The following is a 17,630-nucleotide window of genomic DNA, read 5'->3' as shown; positions in this document are numbered from 1 at the left end:
CTTTTAGCTTGGGAATTGGGCCAGCAGTTTCTGAGCAGATTTTTAAGCGTTCAATAAATTGAAACCATGTTTTTAAACAAATCAAAATGAAGGCCTTTGATAGAGGATTTCTCAAGAAACATATGTGAAATTTTAAAATCCTGCCAGTGATTTCAGAGATTTTCCAAGTTTTCTATGTAGCCAGAGAGAGAAAACTAAACCAACCCCACTGGTGGCCATGACTTTTTTTTTATCAAATCAAAACAATCTGAAAGAATTTGGCTGAGGGTCACCCAAGGAGAAGTGCTGTGAAATTGGAAAATGTTCTTCAAAGAAATTGTGGACAAATGAATATCAAGATATTTAACAAGCTTTACAGGTCACCTTGAGCACACTGTGCCAGTGGTGAGGTAAATACCTGCCCTGCCCATGGGGGACATCTCATATAATGTAATCAAATTATCTGAATTTGAAAATCTTAATTCAAGAAACATTTGTGTGAAATTATTTTAATTTATTTTATTTATTTATTTGGGTTTTATGGCGCACCAACACAGTATAGGTTATATGGCGCCAAACAGGACTACAAATTTTGGTTCCACATCTCATTTACATTGAAACAAAAACATGAGGTATGGAATAAAAATTTGCATACCTGCTGGAATCACAGAGTTACTGCAAAACCAAGTGTTAAGACCCTAGTAGTCGCCTCTTACGATCATGCAAGGGTAAGGCAGTGGTTCCAATTCTTTTCATACAAAGATCGTCCCAGAACCACATGGGGCGAAATTATATTTTAAAATCCAGCCATGTGTTTCAGAGGCGAAGAAGTTTTACAAATAACCACATACAGAAAATTAGCCCCATGCACTGTCAGCCATGTTTTTTTTAAACAATTCAACATGACCTGAAGGGATTTCGTAGCGACCTAAAGGGAAATTGTAAAATGTCACCAAATAGAAAATTATAAAATTACTCTGAAATTAGACCAGCGATTTCTGAAAAAATATAGCCATACAGAGGAAACTAACCCCACATGACTGCCTTGTCTATAGACAAATCAAAATAACTTGATGGAATTTAGTGGAGGGTTACTTAAAGTACACTGCTATTAACTTGTTCTGAAATAATGGCAGCAGTTTCTGGGAAGATTTTTAAAGCTTTTCCTTTAAGCTGCCATAACAATCAGAATTGTGCATGGATGACCTGGATTAAAGAGGTCAACCCAAGAAACATTCCTGTGAAGTTTGACTGAAACTGACTTTGTGTTTGAGATGTTCTTTGCGGAAGACAGATGGACATTTAACAAGAGTGCTATTGGAGAGCTAAAAATGCCAAAACATCTGTTTTCAAAGCAATCACTGTTATCCATTTGACCTGAATTTAAGTCTATTTCCCCCAAACATACCTGAATATATCTGCTGCCTTGCTAAACTTTCCATCCATCAATTCTGGGGCCAAGTATTTAGGATCACCTTCCTGGGCCTCTGAGAAATCATTGCCCTGAAATACCAACAAAACAAAAGCTACACAGACACAATTTTAGGTAATATATATGGTAACATTCAAGCTTTTTATTTCAAACCCTTTGCAATGAGGGGTAAGTGATTCAAAGCCAGCTACCTAAAGCACTAGGGCAAAGAGGCCCCTTAATACCATGAAATAAAAAGGTTGACAGCACAACAGTTGTACTGAAGATCTAAATGAAAGGCAATAACAGTGCGACCCCTCTAGTGCAAACACTGTTGGGTGTACTAAATGTGTTTTTGTAAAATATTTGTTGCTCTTAAAAGATTAATTAACTAGAAATCTTATTTCTTGCTTACAGAACCTAATCATGAGCAACAGTCACAATGTAAAAAGTCTGTAGTTCCACCTGCATCCCTAACCATGCATTATTGTGCAAGATACCCATTCAGCTGAGAGACCTAGCCACCTTACAGTGCATTATCATGTAAGATCGCCATTTAGCCGAGACATTAGTCCAACCTACAGTGTTATTTTCCAATGCTTTTGGAATAGGGCAGGGGCCTTAACTGCATCGTAAAACTGTGACCTTGACCTTTGACCTACTGACCTCAAAATCAATAGGGGTCTTCTGCTGGTCATAAACAACATTCCTATCAAATTTCATGATTCTAGGCCCAAGCGTTCTCAAGTTATCGTCAGGAAACCTTTTAACTGTTCCAGGTCACTGTGACCTTGACCTTTGACTTACTGACCTCAAAGTCGAACTTGACCTGTACTTTAGGATGTTACACCGGTGTACCAAAAGTTATTTAAATCTGTCAAGCCTTTCATGAGTTATCGTCCAGAAACCATGAAAACCAACGGACCGACCGACAAGCTAACTCCTATATCCCCCCCCCCACAAACTATGTTTGTGGGGGTACAATCATGGATACTACTACATGTGCTCAGAAAAAGTAGTGCAGGAGTATAGAGCAAAATTTTGTTAATCTCTCCTTCCACTACCTACCCACAAAAATTGCTCTAACCGGAAATATTTCATCAAAAATAAGAAGGCAATACCATCTTGCGCAGCATTCCCATTCACACAAAAATCCGCGTAATTCACGCATAAAAAGTCACTTGCACGCAAGTTTTAAAATTCCACGGGTACAATGCACGCATAAATAATCTGACAGAAAATACATTGTTCGCCCATAAAGAGCTGAAATTCAAGTAACCAGACATCATTTTTGATCCCCACACACAAATTACCGCATTACACACTGCTGACAATTTACTATGTGTCAAGACAAGTTGAATTTACATGCCGATAGCATAATTTAAGCTCCGCCTACTCCAGGTACTTGTGAGATTTTCGCGAGAACTGTGACAGCGAATCAAATTATTCGTAAAACTAGACGCAATAGTATTCAGCCAATCAACGTCGCTTTTACATCTTTGACACTTTCCGATAATTGTCAACATGTGCAACTACTACTCAACTAGAAAATGCTTTTGTAAACTAGAAATGTGTCCATGGGACACAGATGCCCCCACTACATGACTTTAGTCAGGGGCCAGAACTCCTACAATACTGAATGAATCCGGATGCGAAACCCCAGGTGCACAACTACACATGCTGACCAACATTCCTGTAAACTTTGGTGATTCTAGGTCAAATACTTTTGGGGCTATGCACGACACAACATTAAAATGACCAATTTTTTACGAAGTCAGGGGCCATAACTCCTACATGACTGGATGAATCCGGATGCGAAACCCCAGGTGCACAACTACACATGCTGACCAACATGCCTGTAAAGTTTTGTGACTAGGTCATATACTTTTGGAGCTAGGCACGACACAACATTAAAATGACCAATTTTTACAAAGTCAGGAGCCATAACTTCTACACGACTGAATGAATCTGGACGCGAAACCCCAGGTGCACAACTACACATGCTGACCAACATTCCTGTAAACTTTGGTGATTCTAGGTCAAACACTTTTGGAGCTATGCGTGACACAACATTAAAATGACCAATTTTTTACTAAGTCAGGGGCCATAACTCCTATATGTCTGGATGAATCCAGACGCGAAACCCCAGGTGCACAACTGCACATGCTGACCAACATGCCTGTAAAGTTTTGTGACTCTAGGTCATATACTTTTGGAGCTAGGCACGACACAACATTAAAATGACCAATTTTTACAAAGTCAGGGGCCATAACTTCTACATGACTGAATGGATCCGGACGCGAAACCCCAGGTGCACAACTACACATGCTGACCAACATTCTTGTAAAGTTTTGTGACTCTACGTCAAATACTTTCAGAGCTACGCGCGACACAACATTTTCGGAAGGACGGACGGACAGACGGACGGAGGACAAGAGCAAATCTATATGCCCCCCACCCCCCCAAAGTGGGGGCATAAAAAGCGCATGTCTCCCCCAATGCAAAGTCCTATAGGCAAGAAGTCAATAGGGGTCAGGAGCCTAAGTCAAAGAGACACTGATGGTTGGCTGCAATAGGGATCATCTACTTTGCATGTCCAATCATCCCGCTAAGTTTCAACACTCTTGGCCTAGTGGTTCTCAAGTCACTGTTCAGGCTTCTGTGACCTTGACCTTTGATCAAGTGACCTCAAAATAAATAGGGGTCATCTACTCTGCATGTCCAATCATCCTATTAAGTTTCAACATTGTAGGTCAAGTGGTTCTCAAGTTATTTCCAAAAAATGATTTTACATGAACAGGCCACTGTGACCTTGACCTTTAATAGACTGACTCCAAAATCAATAGGGGTCATCTACTCTGCATGTTCAATCATCCTATGAAGTTTCAACATTCTGGGTCAAGTGGTTCTCAAGTTATTGATCGGAACTGGTTATCAATGTTCAGGCCCCTGTGACCTTGACCTTTAAGTGAGTGACCCCAAAAACAATAGGGGTCATTTACTCTGCATGAACAATCATCCTAAGAAGTTTCAACATTCTGGGTCGAGAGGTTCTCAAGTTATTGACTGGAAATTGTTTTCCATGTTCAGGCCCCTGTGGCCTTGACCTTTAACAAAGTGACCCTAAAATCGTTAGGGGTCATCTACTCTGCGTGACCAATCATCCTATGAAGTTTCATCATTCTGGGTCAAGTGGTTCTCAAGTTACTGACCGGAAATGGTTTTCAATGTTCAGGCCCCTGTGACCTTGACCTTTCACAGAGTGACCCCAAAATCGTTAGGGGTCATCTACTTTGCATGTACAATCATCCTATGAAGTTTCAACATTCTGGGTCAAGTGGTTCTCAAGTTACTGACCGGAAATGGTTTTCAATGTTCAGGCTCCTGTGACCTTGACCTTTAATGGAGTGACCCCAAAATCGATAGGGGTCATCTACTTTGCATGTACAATCATCCTATGAAGTTTCAACATTCTGGGTCAAGTGGTTCTCTAGTTATTGATCGGAAATGGCTTTCCATGTTCAGGCCCCTGTGACCTTGACCTTTGACAGAGTGACCCCAAAATCAATAGGGGTCATCTACTCTTCATGACCAACCATCCTATAAAGTTTCAACATTCTGGGTCAAGTGGTTCTCAAGTTACTGACCGGAAATGGTTTTCAATGTTTGGGCCCCTGTGACCTTGACCTTTAATGGAGTGACCCCAAAATTGATAGGGGTCAACTACTTTGCATGTACAATCATTCTATGAAGTTTCAACATTCTGGGTCAAGTGGTTCTCTAGTTATTGATTGGAAATGGTTTTCCATGTTCAGGCCCCTGTGACCTTGACCTTTGATGGAGTGACCCCAAAATCAATAGGGGTCATCTACTCTTTATGACCAATCATCCTACGAAGTTTCAACATTCTGGGTCAAGTGGTTCTCTAGTTATTGATCGAAATGATTTTCAATGTTCGGGCCCCTGTGACCTTGACCTTTGACGGAGTGACCCCAAAAACAATAGGGGTCGTCTACTCCAGCAGCCCTACAACCCTATGAAGTTTGAAGGTTCTAGGTCAAATGGTTCTCCAGTTATTGCTCGGAAATGAAGTGTGACGTACGTACGGACGGACAGGTCAAAAACAATATGTTTCCTGGGGGAGACATAATGATTTGGTCTCCACTGTAAAAGAAAGACTCGTAAGCTGCTTGTTTATTAATATTTACAAAATGACCGGCAGACTGACTTTCATCGGGCAATTTTCTACAAATTACTTTTCATTTTTATTCGTGTCCGATACTGTTCATGCTAAAGAAGTATTACCCGCCAAGTTTTTATAATTTTTTGTTGCTATATGTTGCAGCAAAATATAGCAGCAAAAAAAATGTTATAAAAATTGACGGGTGATACCTACCAGCGTCTACTTGAATTTTATAAAACAGCTTTTTTTTTTCAGAATTATGGAATAAAGAAAAACTCATTGCATAGAAAATGACCTATCTAAGAAAATGAATGGTCACATCAATAGTTTTTATCCATAAACAAGAAAATTATAGCCATCTTTTCAAATTGCTTCACAAGCTTGCTGCATGGGTGTGGTGGTGGGGGGGGGGGGGGGGGGGGGGGGGGGGGGGTATACTGAGTTAGAAATGATAAATTTCTATTTTTCAACTAGAAGTCTCTCTTTTCTATAAGGAGATCGAAGTGATTTCTACGCTGTATCCCTGCGGTGCATGTGTAAAGCAAACCACTGTCATTATAACACAGGCTGAATAAAAGTCACTTCCCATATACTCCTTTATAATTTTTTTTTCAGTTGGAACATTTTCTTGAATTTGTATGGTTTGTACCCAACTTTTTTATCATGTACCCACATTTTCTGAAGTATGTGGGTACATGTACCCACTTTTCAAAAAGTCAGTGGGAATGCTGTTGCGGAATATTATATGTTTGAAAGTATTAGGTCAAGCAGTTTTAGAGAAACCTGCTTATATGCAAAATTTTTGTGATGTGGATGCTGACAAAAAAGGGTGACAGCAATAGCTTCATTATATGAAAGATTTTTAATAGTGGAGCTAAAAAGAATTGTATTCAAATAATATATTCCCTACCTACCCAGTCTTAAATGGTATTGGTTGTCAGAGGGAAAACAGATGTTTTTAAGGTTGGCCTAAACTTAAGATTTCTAAAGAGTATACTTCAGTACAAACCTTTGAAAGGTCTATGACAAGTCCAAAGTCACCCAGTTTACAGATACCATCATATGAGATAAAGATGTTATCTGGTTTTATATCCATGTGTATCAAGTTGTTGTCATGAAGGTGTTTCACAGCCTGCATATAATGAAAACATGTAATTTCTTTACACAATATCAATCTACATCTCTACAACCCTTGTCATGTATAACTTTTCTTGCCCTTTAAGTGTACAGAAGAACAAGCATCCTGACCAGCAATGATTTAACACGTCTAAAGAAGTTTGATGTTTTAAAGAAATTATTTTGATCCAAATTATTTAGTGAAGCTATTTACTCATGTTTTCTTTAGGTAAAAAATGTTATCTCGAACATACTGATTTATACTAAATTTAGCAATTTTACCCTATCAGTACAAAAATAATGTTTTTATAAGAATGTGTTGCTATACACTTCTAAAATGGGGTACAATGATTTCAAAAAATGTGTCACTACCTTTAATAAGAAGCTCTGAAGCACCATTCTTGGCAGCTCATTATCAAATATTTGTCATGCAAGCACCAATGTAGAAATAAATTGCCTCAAGACATGAAATACCAGTGCTCTGGTTTATTTTAAAATTACCTGTAGAAGGTCTACAAGAAAATTCCAGATGGTTTGTTCACTTATATCATGGTGAGCCTCAGCATAGTTACTCAAACTGAAAAGAAAAACAGAAGTTATTACCAGTTCCCTTATACAATCAGAGGCTTTTAAGTGCTCTATACAAACAGAGACTATTACATGTTCCCCTACACAATCAGAGGCTCTTACATGTTCCCCTATACAAGCAGAGGCTCTTACAAGGTCCCCTATACAAGCAGAGGCTCTTACATGTTCCCCTATACAATAAGACGCTCTTATATGTTCCCCTATACAATCAGAGGTTCTTACATGTCCCCCTATACAACCAGATGCTCTTTCATGTCCCCCTATACAAGCACAGGCTCTTACATGTTCCCCTATACAAGCACAGGCTCTTACATGTTCCCCTATACAATAAGAGTCTCTTATATGTTCCACTATACAATAATAGTGTGTGTGTGTGTGTGTGTGTTCGAGTTTAACGTCTTTTTTAACAATTTTTCAGTCATATAAACGACGGCCTATACAATAAGAGGCTCTTTCATGTTCCCCTATACAAGCAGAGGCTCTTACAAGGTCCCCTATACAAGCACAGGCTCTTACATGTTCCCCTATACAATAAGAGGCTCTTATATGTTCCCCTATACAATCAGAGGTTCTTACATGTCCCCCTATACAACCAGATGCTCTTTCATGTCCCCCTATACAAGCACAGGCTCTTACATGTTCCCCTATACAAGCACAGGCTCTTACATGTTCCCCTATACAATAAGAGTCTCTTATATGTTCCACTATACAATAATAGTGTGTGTGTGTGTGTGTGTGTTCGAGTTTAACGTCTTTTTTAACAATTTTTCAGTCATATAAACGACGGCCTATACAATAAGAGGCTCTTTCATGTTCCCCTATACAAGCAGAGGCTCTTACAAGGTCCCCTATACAAGCACAGGCTCTTACATGTTCCCCTATACAATAAGAGGCTCTTATATGTTCCCCTATACAATCAGAGGTTTTTACATGTCCCCATATACAACCAGATGCTCTTACATGTTCTCCTATACAATTTAAGGCTCTTACAATGTTCCTCTATACAATCAGAGGCACTTACATGTTCTCCTATAGATGCTCTTATATGTTCCTGTATACAAGTTAAGGCTACTACATGTTCCACTATACAATTAGAGGCTCTTACATGTTCCCTTATACAATGAGAGGTTTTTTACATGTTCCTCCATACAAGCAAAGGCTATTACATGTTTCCCTATAAAGTCTGAGGATATTACATATTTCGCCATACAAGAACAGTTTTTTTGGACAGACTTAATCCAATATTTGATCTGTAAAATTTGAAATTTGTTACATGTTCTTTCAGACAACTGGTAATATAATTATGATTACTTATATTTTTTATATTATAGCTCCGATTAAAAATGCAGCTGTGCAAGCATTGTTATATCAGTATGCTAAAAAAACATTTTTCATGACGATGTTAATTGCTTTCAGATGCCCTGAGCAGGTATTAAAACAGTTTTGTTTGGGCAGGAAAGAATAGACTTGTTGTATCTTGTTGATATTACCTAAATTAACTTTCTCTCTTGTTGATATTACCTAACTGGCAGTCCATAAATAAAAATATTTCATTATATTTCATAAACTTTAGTGTCATTTCATTAAAATTTAATAAACTGCAACTCAGTACACTCACACCAACACAGAACATCACAAATTACACTTACAGATCTACAATATACTAGATTCCTTTATACAAACCACCTGTAGAATATTTCCTCAGAGGTTTGTACATTCTCACAGTATGACAGAACGTACCTAGTTTTACATAGTTCCACCAACAGATAGAGGTGCTGCCTCTCCTCCCATGCTTTGTATATCCTCACGCAGTTTGGATGTTGTGGTAACTTCTCTTGTTTAGCAACTTCTTCAAGTTTACGTCTCCTACAATACAGAGACCAAGGAATCATGGATGTATAGAATTAAAAGACATATCTGTTAAAAGAAGTCTATATGCTAAAAGAACTGACTTCAAATACTTACGTCAATTCTGAGAGCATGGGCATCTTGTTTTCATTACACCAGTTCAGTGTAACTACCAGTTATAAAATAAGAGGGCAATGATGGCCCTAGACTGCTCACTTGAGGTACAGAGCTTTAACATGCTAGACAGTGTGCAACTTTGGACGAGGACCACAATATCTTCTAGGTGTCACAAGTTTCTGAGCCGGTAGAAGTTGATTATATAAATTGGTGTAACAGACGTTGTAACAGTTCAAGCACTATATCTTCTTTGAAGGTGTTTCTATTTAGATCAGATTGCCCCCATTTGATTAAGTTTAGAACAGTACCTTATAATGATGCTACACACCAAGTATTAGTATGGTGAAGATCCTGCAAGCCTTTAATTAGATGAATTTGTTTTAAGGTAATCCTATTATTAGATATAGCAGCCCTCAAATGGGATCATGGTGAAGATATTTTATCAACGCTGATGTTATTATATTCATCATTTTATACCTCATACTGTATTATGTTTGATATCTGTAGAGACAGGTGGACTGACGAAAGAAATTTTACTGGGGCAAGTGAAGAGTTCACAATGGGCAAATTGATTATACTTGATACTAGTGATGGGACATCGGTTGGAGAACTCCAACTGATTATCGGTTGGAACTGGTTAGCAAACCAATGCGATGTATCAGAAAAATAATTGGTTGAATGTTATTTATTTTCATACTTGTTTATTAAGATATTTATGTCTTTAAAGTGACTGTTTTACTTAAAATTCGTATACTCTTTTGAAAAATAAAAAACTACCATTATTCAGATGTTGTAAAGCTGGTTCCTGGTAAACAGAAACTTGCTTAGTAATCACTTATTAGTTGCAGACTGGGAAACCACAATGAACTGCAATCCCAGGTGTTTTTCTTTATTCTATAGCAGCAGCCGAATATCGGCCTCGTCCCCCAGCCGAGGATTTCCCCCACAGCCAAGGATTTCCCCTACCGCAGTCCGAAATTCCCCACTCCGAAATCGTAAACAAAGCAAGGGAGACTAGAAAATGCTTTTGTAAAAAAGCGCATGTCTCCCCCAATGCAAAGTCCTATAGGCAAGAAGTCAATAGGGGTCAGGAGCGAAAGTCAAAGAGACACTGATGGTTGACTGCAATAGGGATCATCCCGCTAAATTTCAACACTCGTGGCCTAGTGGTTCTCAAGTCACTGTTCAGGCTTCTGTGACCTTGACCTTTGATCAAATGACCTCAAAATAAATAGGGGTCATCTACCGGTACTCTGCATGTCCAATCATCCTATTAAGTTTCAACATTGTAGGTCAAGTGGTTCTCAAGTTATTTCCAAAAAAATGATTTTACATGAACAGGCCACTTTGACCTTGACCTTTAATAGACTGACCCCAAAATCAATAGGGGTCATCTACTCTGCATGTTCAATCATCCTATGAAGTTTCAACATTCTGGGTCAAGTGGTTCTCTAGTTATTGATCGGAACTGGTTATCAATGTTCAGGCCCCTGTGACCTTGACCTTTGACAGAGTGACCCCAAAAACACTAGGGGTCGTCTACTCCAGCAGCCCTACAACCCTAAGAAGTTTGAAGGTTCTAGGTCAAATGGTTCTCCATGAAGTGTGACGTACGGACGGGCGGGCCTTTAAAATTGACCTTTAACGGAGTGACCCCAAAAACAATAAGGGTCATTTACTCTGCATGACCAATCATCCTACGAAGTTTCATCATTCTGGGTCAAGTGGTTCTCAAGTTACTGACCGGAAATGGTTTTCAATGTTCGGGCCCCTGTGACCTTGACCTTTCACAGAGTGACCCCAAAATCGTTAGGGGTCATCTACTCTTTATGACCAATCATCCTATTAAGTTTCAACATTCTGGGTAAAGTGGTTCTCAAGTTACTGACCGGAAATGGTTTTCAATGTTCAGGCCCCTGTGACCTTGACCTTTAATGGAGTGACCCCAAAATCGATAGGGGTCATCTACTTTGCATGTACAATCATCCTATGAAGTTTCAACATTCTGGGTCAAGTGGTTCTCTAGTTATTGATCAGAAATGGTTTTCAATGTTCAAGCCCCTGTGACCTTGACCTTTGACAGAGTGATCCCATAATCAATAAGGGTCATTTACTCTTTATGACCAATCATCCTATCAAGTCTTAACATTCTGGGTCAGGTGGTTCTCTAGTTATTGATAGGAAATGGTTTTCAATGTTCAGGCCCCTGTGACCTTGACCTTTGACGGAGTGACCCTAAAATCGATAGGGGTCATCTACTCTTCATGACCAATCATCCTATGAAGTTTCAACATTCTGAGTCAAGTGGTTCTCTAGTTATTGATCAGAAATGGTTTTCAATGTTCAGGCCCCTGTGACCTTGACCTTTGATGGAGTGACCCCAAAAACAATAAGGGTCGTCTACTCCAGCAGCCCTACAATCCTATGAAGTTTGAAGGTTCTAGGTCAAATGGTTCTCCAGTTATTGCTCGGAAATGAAGTGTGATGTACGGACGGACGGAAGGACAGGGCAAAAACAATATGTCTCCTGGGGGAGACATAATTACTCTGTTAGTTCATATTGACGCTTTGCTTGTCGCGCGCTATTTTCTTCCCTCAATGACAGGCTGGGGCCCCTTCCCCCAGTCGTAAAAGAAAACCCTGAATCCCGTGTACATTTTTATCATAGACTCACAGCTGTCATTTGTGACAGTTGACTGGTATACCATAACATATCTAGAGCATACAGCAAGAAAGTACAAATATTTCAGTCTTTCTCTGGCTGACAAAAACAGTGATTGTAGAAAATCATTAAATGAAGTCAGTCTTTTTTTTGGAAATATTAATATTACAATGGTTACCATAGCCGCACTACTGAGTTGCACAATGTTCCTACTACTTGTTTCTATGGCATATAACAATGACATGAAGCTTACGTAAAAAGATAAAAATCAGAGTTCAACATGTTTTAATATGTACACTGGTCAGCGGTACTGGGACAAGTGGAATTTTGGCAGAAATAAAATTATGACAACTGCATAACAATAGGTTCATGATGACCCTGAATCTCTCACCTGAGTAATATGAGCAACGTTTCAAATGGCAAACTGACGCTAAAATATTAGAAAGATCAGTAGGTCAAATTCATGGTCATTGAAAGACAGTTTAAAGATTGGTATGCAAAACTGTACATGTCATCCAAATTTCAAGGCTGTATCTTAAAAAACAAGAAAGTAGGTCAGTAGATCAAGGTCACAGTCAAGTGATCCCTAATTGCTTGAGTCATCAGGTAATCATAATCAAACAGTCTAGGAAATATGACCTGATAATTTTTGAAGTATTTTTTCCTATATAACTGATAATTATAAAAAGTGACCCCCAGGGTTGCGACACCAAATATCAAATGCCTAGGCCTTGAACTTTCAAACAAGAAGATTTTTAAAGTTTTTTACTATACAAGTCTATGTTAAACTTGTGACCCCCGGGGCGGGGCCTATTTTCACCCCAGGGGCACAATTTGAACACTCTTGATGGAGGACCATAAAGTGATGTAACATGACAAATATAAAGGCTCTATGCTTTGCGGTTTTGGACAAGAAGATTTTTAAAGTTTTTCTTTTTCGGTTGCCATGGCAACCAGAGTTCTGCATGGAATTAAATTATTTTAACAATTTTGAAAGGGGACCACCCAAGGATCATTCCTGTGAAGTTTGGTGTAATTCTGCCCATTGGTTTTCAAGAAGAAGATACTTTTTATAAAATGTTGACGGATGGACGACTGACGACGGATATTAAGCGGTTACAAAAGTAAAGCTAAAAATACCAAAAAGTTCTTTCCACTGAAATTACATCACGGACACGAAAATTTGACGGCATTATTGTCAAGTTTCAACAGATAAATTCCCCCGGACATACCGTTATAAAATACGAAGATTTATTGAAGTTCCGCTAATATTTTGCCCCACTTTTATTGACGCTATGGACGCCGCCATGTTAACAGCTGTGCCTAACTGTAAGATGTTAAATTCATTTTCATTGGATAATTGAAACGAAATACTAACATTTGTCGGCAAACTTTTGTTTTTTCCGTTATGCATTTAGTAAGTCCATCTTTCAGATATTTCTAGTTAAACATAAATTCTCATACACCATATTTCCCTTCAGAAACCTTCGTTCGTACCCGTGTAGATTTGTACCCGCTATTGACTCTGAGAAAACATAATCAATTATCGGAATTGGTTGGGCTTTTCTAGCCGTCAATCGATTATACCCGCTAATCGACCCATCACTACTTGATACTAATTCTACAGGGTCAGTGGTTAATTTTTTTTTTTTACACCTGTCATTATAATTTGACCAGGACTCAACCAGAAATTTGCCACTTCAGTCAGTTAAGATGTAACTGATGTGACTCCAACTTCTATCATTTCAATGGCTCTTTCTATTTTGCTTTTATTCATTTAAAAAGACGTGTGGCATTTGTCTGCTGATGCGTCAAGTGTGGTGTGCTGTGTGTTGTGTGCTTGTCACCTTCTGCTTTCAGCCTCAACCGCTGGCTAGCCTTCTGGTGAAAAAGGAGCCGAGTGTGTAAGTCTTCCCTGCCAGTACATAGCCTCTCTGCAGACAAGCCCTTTTGCAGTGCCTCCCAGTTGGCGCCACATGGTAACTGAGCACCTTGCAGCCTCAGGCAGAACTGTAGGGGACTCAAAGGAGGTCTGCCCCCAGACATGTGGACACACCCTGATGCCTATGAACAGACCCCCAGCTATGGGACAAACAGCTCCTGTGTTCCCAGGATAGGGTTTTAACTCGGAACTAAGGGTGAGGTAACCCCGAAAGAAACCTAGAGAGTTGAAGACAGAGGTGCTGTGCCATTGGCACTCTCTTAACGAACCACAGTACCATGCAATATCGCTATGACTACACAGCCATCCGGTATTCAACAATGTTTCATCGAGGCTACTAGTCTGACAGTATAGTCGCGAACGACAAGAAGAAGATTTAAAAAGACAGGTTTGTTGTGTTCCTGCTGTCTGCATTCCCATTCATGCTAATAAAAAATCATCTGCTTGCATTTTGTCTGAGAACTGGGGGAAAAAAAAAGGATTCCTTTTTCAATTGTGAATATGACCAAATTGGCAGAAAACAATATATATTCAATAATACTTTAAATATAAACTTACCTATCTGACTGTCCCCTGAATCTGTCCCGAGATTTTTTCACTGCATAAAACTTAGAATCTTCTTTACTTTTAACTTTGTAAACCTGAAAATGTAAAATGATTGGAATTTTTTAAAACTGTGAACTGAATCTCATTAAAGTCCAACCCCTAAATTTGCATAAAAACAAGAGGGCCATGATGGCTCTATATCGCTCACCTGGTTAAATGGTTGCTATGAAGATTTGCATTTAAGCTTGACCCCGGGGTCATGATTTGAACAAACTTAGTCGAGATCCACTAGGCAATGCTACACACCAAATATCTAAGCTCTAGGCCTTCTAGTTTATTTCTAGACATTTTTTAGAAGATTTTCCTATATACAATCAAGTAACCCCTGGGGCGGGGCCAATTTGAAGCCGGGGGTCATGATTTGAAATTTTTTTGTAGAGGTCCTCCAGGCAATGCTACATGTTAAATATCTAAGAGCCAGGCCTTCTGGTTTATTTTTAGAATTTTTTTTGAAGATTTTTCTATGTAAAATCATGGTTCATACAGGACTTGGCAAAAAAAATTCAAGGACTTTTCAAGGACTTTTTATCGATTTTCAAGGACTATTTTAATCGCTTTAAATCTTAAATTACAAAACCATTTAGGCTCTTCATAAGGCATTATGACAGAAGAAAAGTTACAGAACAGTTTTATTTTCCATAAGCTACAACAGCATATCTTAACCTTTATGAGATCTTCAATGGGATTACCTTTTATGAGCTATATTTGCCTGTATTCATACTTAGTACATGTTTGTTATAAGTCTTTCAAGCTCTCAAGACTAGTTTTATATTTGTCCTCAAGGGACTTCACTTCCTGTTTTCGCATGTGATTTCAACGCACTTTCTCCCATAGTTCCGACATCAATGAGTTTATCACATACACTTATGCTTGTCTGACTTAAACTCCTTTAACCACGATGAATAATCATCCTGTGTAAGCCATTTATTGGCGAAACTACATTGTTGTTGTTGATAAGTCACGCTACAATGACCTTGCGCATAATATTTTAACGTTGTGAAAATCGCTATTCCATATCTAACTTCCGTATCGAAACGGTGTTCAACTAGCGTTCCCTCCATGGGTGTGCATGTATTTTTATTTTACACCATTTTTTCGCTCGTTTTCTTATTTATTATTTATTTTTTGTATTTTTCTCCTACAATACGATTGCACCCCCGTTTTTAGCAAAATTTAAGGACTTTTCTACCTTTTTTTTCAAAATTGAAGTACTTTTTCAGGGGATTTTTAGAAGAAAAAAATCAAGGACTTTTCAAGGACTTAGGATCAAATTCAAGGACTTTCAAGGACCTGTGCGAACCATGAAAATCAATTGACCCCTGGGGCGGGGTCAATTTTGACCCCAGGGGTCATGATTTGAACAAATTTTGTAGAGGTCCACTAGGCAATGCTACATGTTAAATATCTAAGCTCTAGGCCTTCTGGTTTATTTTTAGAATTTTTTTGAAGATTTTCCTATGTAAAATCAAGTGAACCCTGGGGTGGGGGTCAGTTTTGACCACGGGGGTCATCTTTGAATTTTTTTTGTAGAAGTCTACTAGGCAATGCTACCTGTCAAATATCTTAAGATCTAGGCCTTCTGGTTTATTTTTAGAAAATTTTTGAAGATTTTCCTATGTAAAATCAAGTGACCCCTGGGATGGGGTCAATTTTGACCCTGGGGGTCATGATTTGAACAAATTTTGTTGAGGTCCACTAGGCAATGCTACATGTTAAATATCTAAGCTCTAGGCCTTCTGGTTTATTTTTAGAATTTTTTTGAAGATTTTTCCTATGTAAAATCAAGCGACCCCTGGGGCGGGGTCAATTTTGGCCCCGGGGGTCATGATTTGAACAACTTTAGTAGAGGTCCAATAGGCAATGCTACATGTCAAATATCTAAGCTCTAGGGCTTCTGGTTTTTGAGAAGAAGATTTTTTAAGATTTTCCTATGTAAAATCATATGACCCCTCGGGCGGGGTCAATTTTGACCCCGGGGTCATGATTTGAACAAACTTGGTAGAGGTCCACTAGGCAATGCTTCATACCAAATATCTAAGCTCTAGGGCTTCTGGTTTTTGAGAAGAAAATTTTATTCCTGTGAAGTTTGGATGAAATTGGCCTAGCGGTTTATGAGGAGATGTCGTTTAAAGTAGAAGTTTACGGCCGGACGCCGGATGGTGAGTGATCACAATAGCTCACCCTAAGCCTTTGGCTCAGGTGAGCTAACAAGAGCTGTCACTATTGGTGACCAATGTCCCCGAAGCATGCCTAAGAATGCAATAGTTGTCTGCACAAAATATGCCAGAATAGTTTAGATATGAATTATTTAGTGACCTTGACCTGACGCCACTGATAAGAGTGAGCACTGCAGTTATATGTTATGATAGCCAGGTGAGACAGATAAAATAGTTTCATACCTCTCCAAATGAGCCAGCTCCTAGCTGTGATATAACCTGAAAACACTGGTTGAAGTAGAGATCTCGGCTGTGTTGATTATATCCAGGACTCAATATAGCTATCATAAGCGTTAAGGAAATACATAATACACATTATATAGATGATAAAATTTAGTTTACAGAATAAGCAAGTAATATAACCTTTTATTTCAAGTCACTCAAAATGCTCAAAAAATTGTTTTCCATTACATACGTATAGGGTAAAGTGACCACTGAAACTGGAAGCCAAGTATTTTAATGAATCAGAACAATCTGCAGAGACAGCAATATCCAATTGTGACAGAATTGTCAAGACTCCATTTTGGCCAAGAGCTATTTTCTGCTTGTCCTTCTAATGGGTGTATAAAGTATAACATACTGAGGTTTGACTTCTCTGTAGAGGCTCTGAGACTAGCTGGGCAAGTTGAACAATGGACATCTCCACCCCTGATCTGAACACTCTTGGTGTGTGACCCATTAAACATTTGTGTGAAATTATTTTGGTGTATCAAGAAGATTGATAATTTAAAGTTTCAACATATATTCAATATTTGCTTCATGTGGACAAAAATGACCACTCCCCACTGGCATCCATTATTTTCTATTAACTGGAATCATTAGAACAAACTTGGAAGGGGGTCATCAAAGGAACATTTCTGTGAATTCTTTTTAAAATCAGACCACTGATTTTGGGTGATATTTTTTAATTTTTCATTTTTTAGCTCTGGTGGCCATGTTTTTCTAACAAATCAAAATAATTT

General features: G+C 38.7%; 2 protein-coding genes across 3 annotated transcripts in view; both read right to left on the bottom strand.

Annotated features, from left to right (window-relative positions):
- Window positions 1–17,630, bottom strand: part of LOC123536344 (uncharacterized) — a 377,622-nt gene that overhangs the window by 331,631 nt on the left and 28,361 nt on the right. The window lies entirely within an intron of this gene.
- Window positions 1–17,630, bottom strand: part of LOC123535771 (membrane-associated tyrosine- and threonine-specific cdc2-inhibitory kinase-like) — a 45,122-nt gene that overhangs the window by 16,420 nt on the left and 11,072 nt on the right. For both annotated transcript variants that reach the window (XM_053528486.1, XM_053528487.1), the window contains exons 3-8: window positions 16,852–16,949; window positions 14,405–14,487; window positions 9,018–9,143; window positions 7,191–7,266; window positions 6,583–6,705; window positions 1,388–1,482 (exon numbers count right to left, since the gene is read on the bottom strand). In XM_053528486.1, the coding sequence (XP_053384461.1) occupies window positions 1,388–1,482; window positions 6,583–6,705; window positions 7,191–7,266; window positions 9,018–9,143; window positions 14,405–14,487; window positions 16,852–16,949 (601 nt within the window). The remainder of the gene's footprint in view (window positions 1–1,387; window positions 1,483–6,582; window positions 6,706–7,190; window positions 7,267–9,017; window positions 9,144–14,404; window positions 14,488–16,851; window positions 16,950–17,630) is intronic.

The sequence above is a fragment of the Mercenaria mercenaria genome, chromosome 17 (assembly GCF_021730395.1).
Source record: "Mercenaria mercenaria strain notata chromosome 17, MADL_Memer_1, whole genome shotgun sequence".
NCBI classification, from domain to species: domain Eukaryota; kingdom Metazoa; phylum Mollusca; class Bivalvia; order Venerida; family Veneridae; genus Mercenaria; species Mercenaria mercenaria.
Note: the sequence above shows the minus strand (reverse complement) of the source record. Positions and strands in the feature narration are given on the sequence as shown.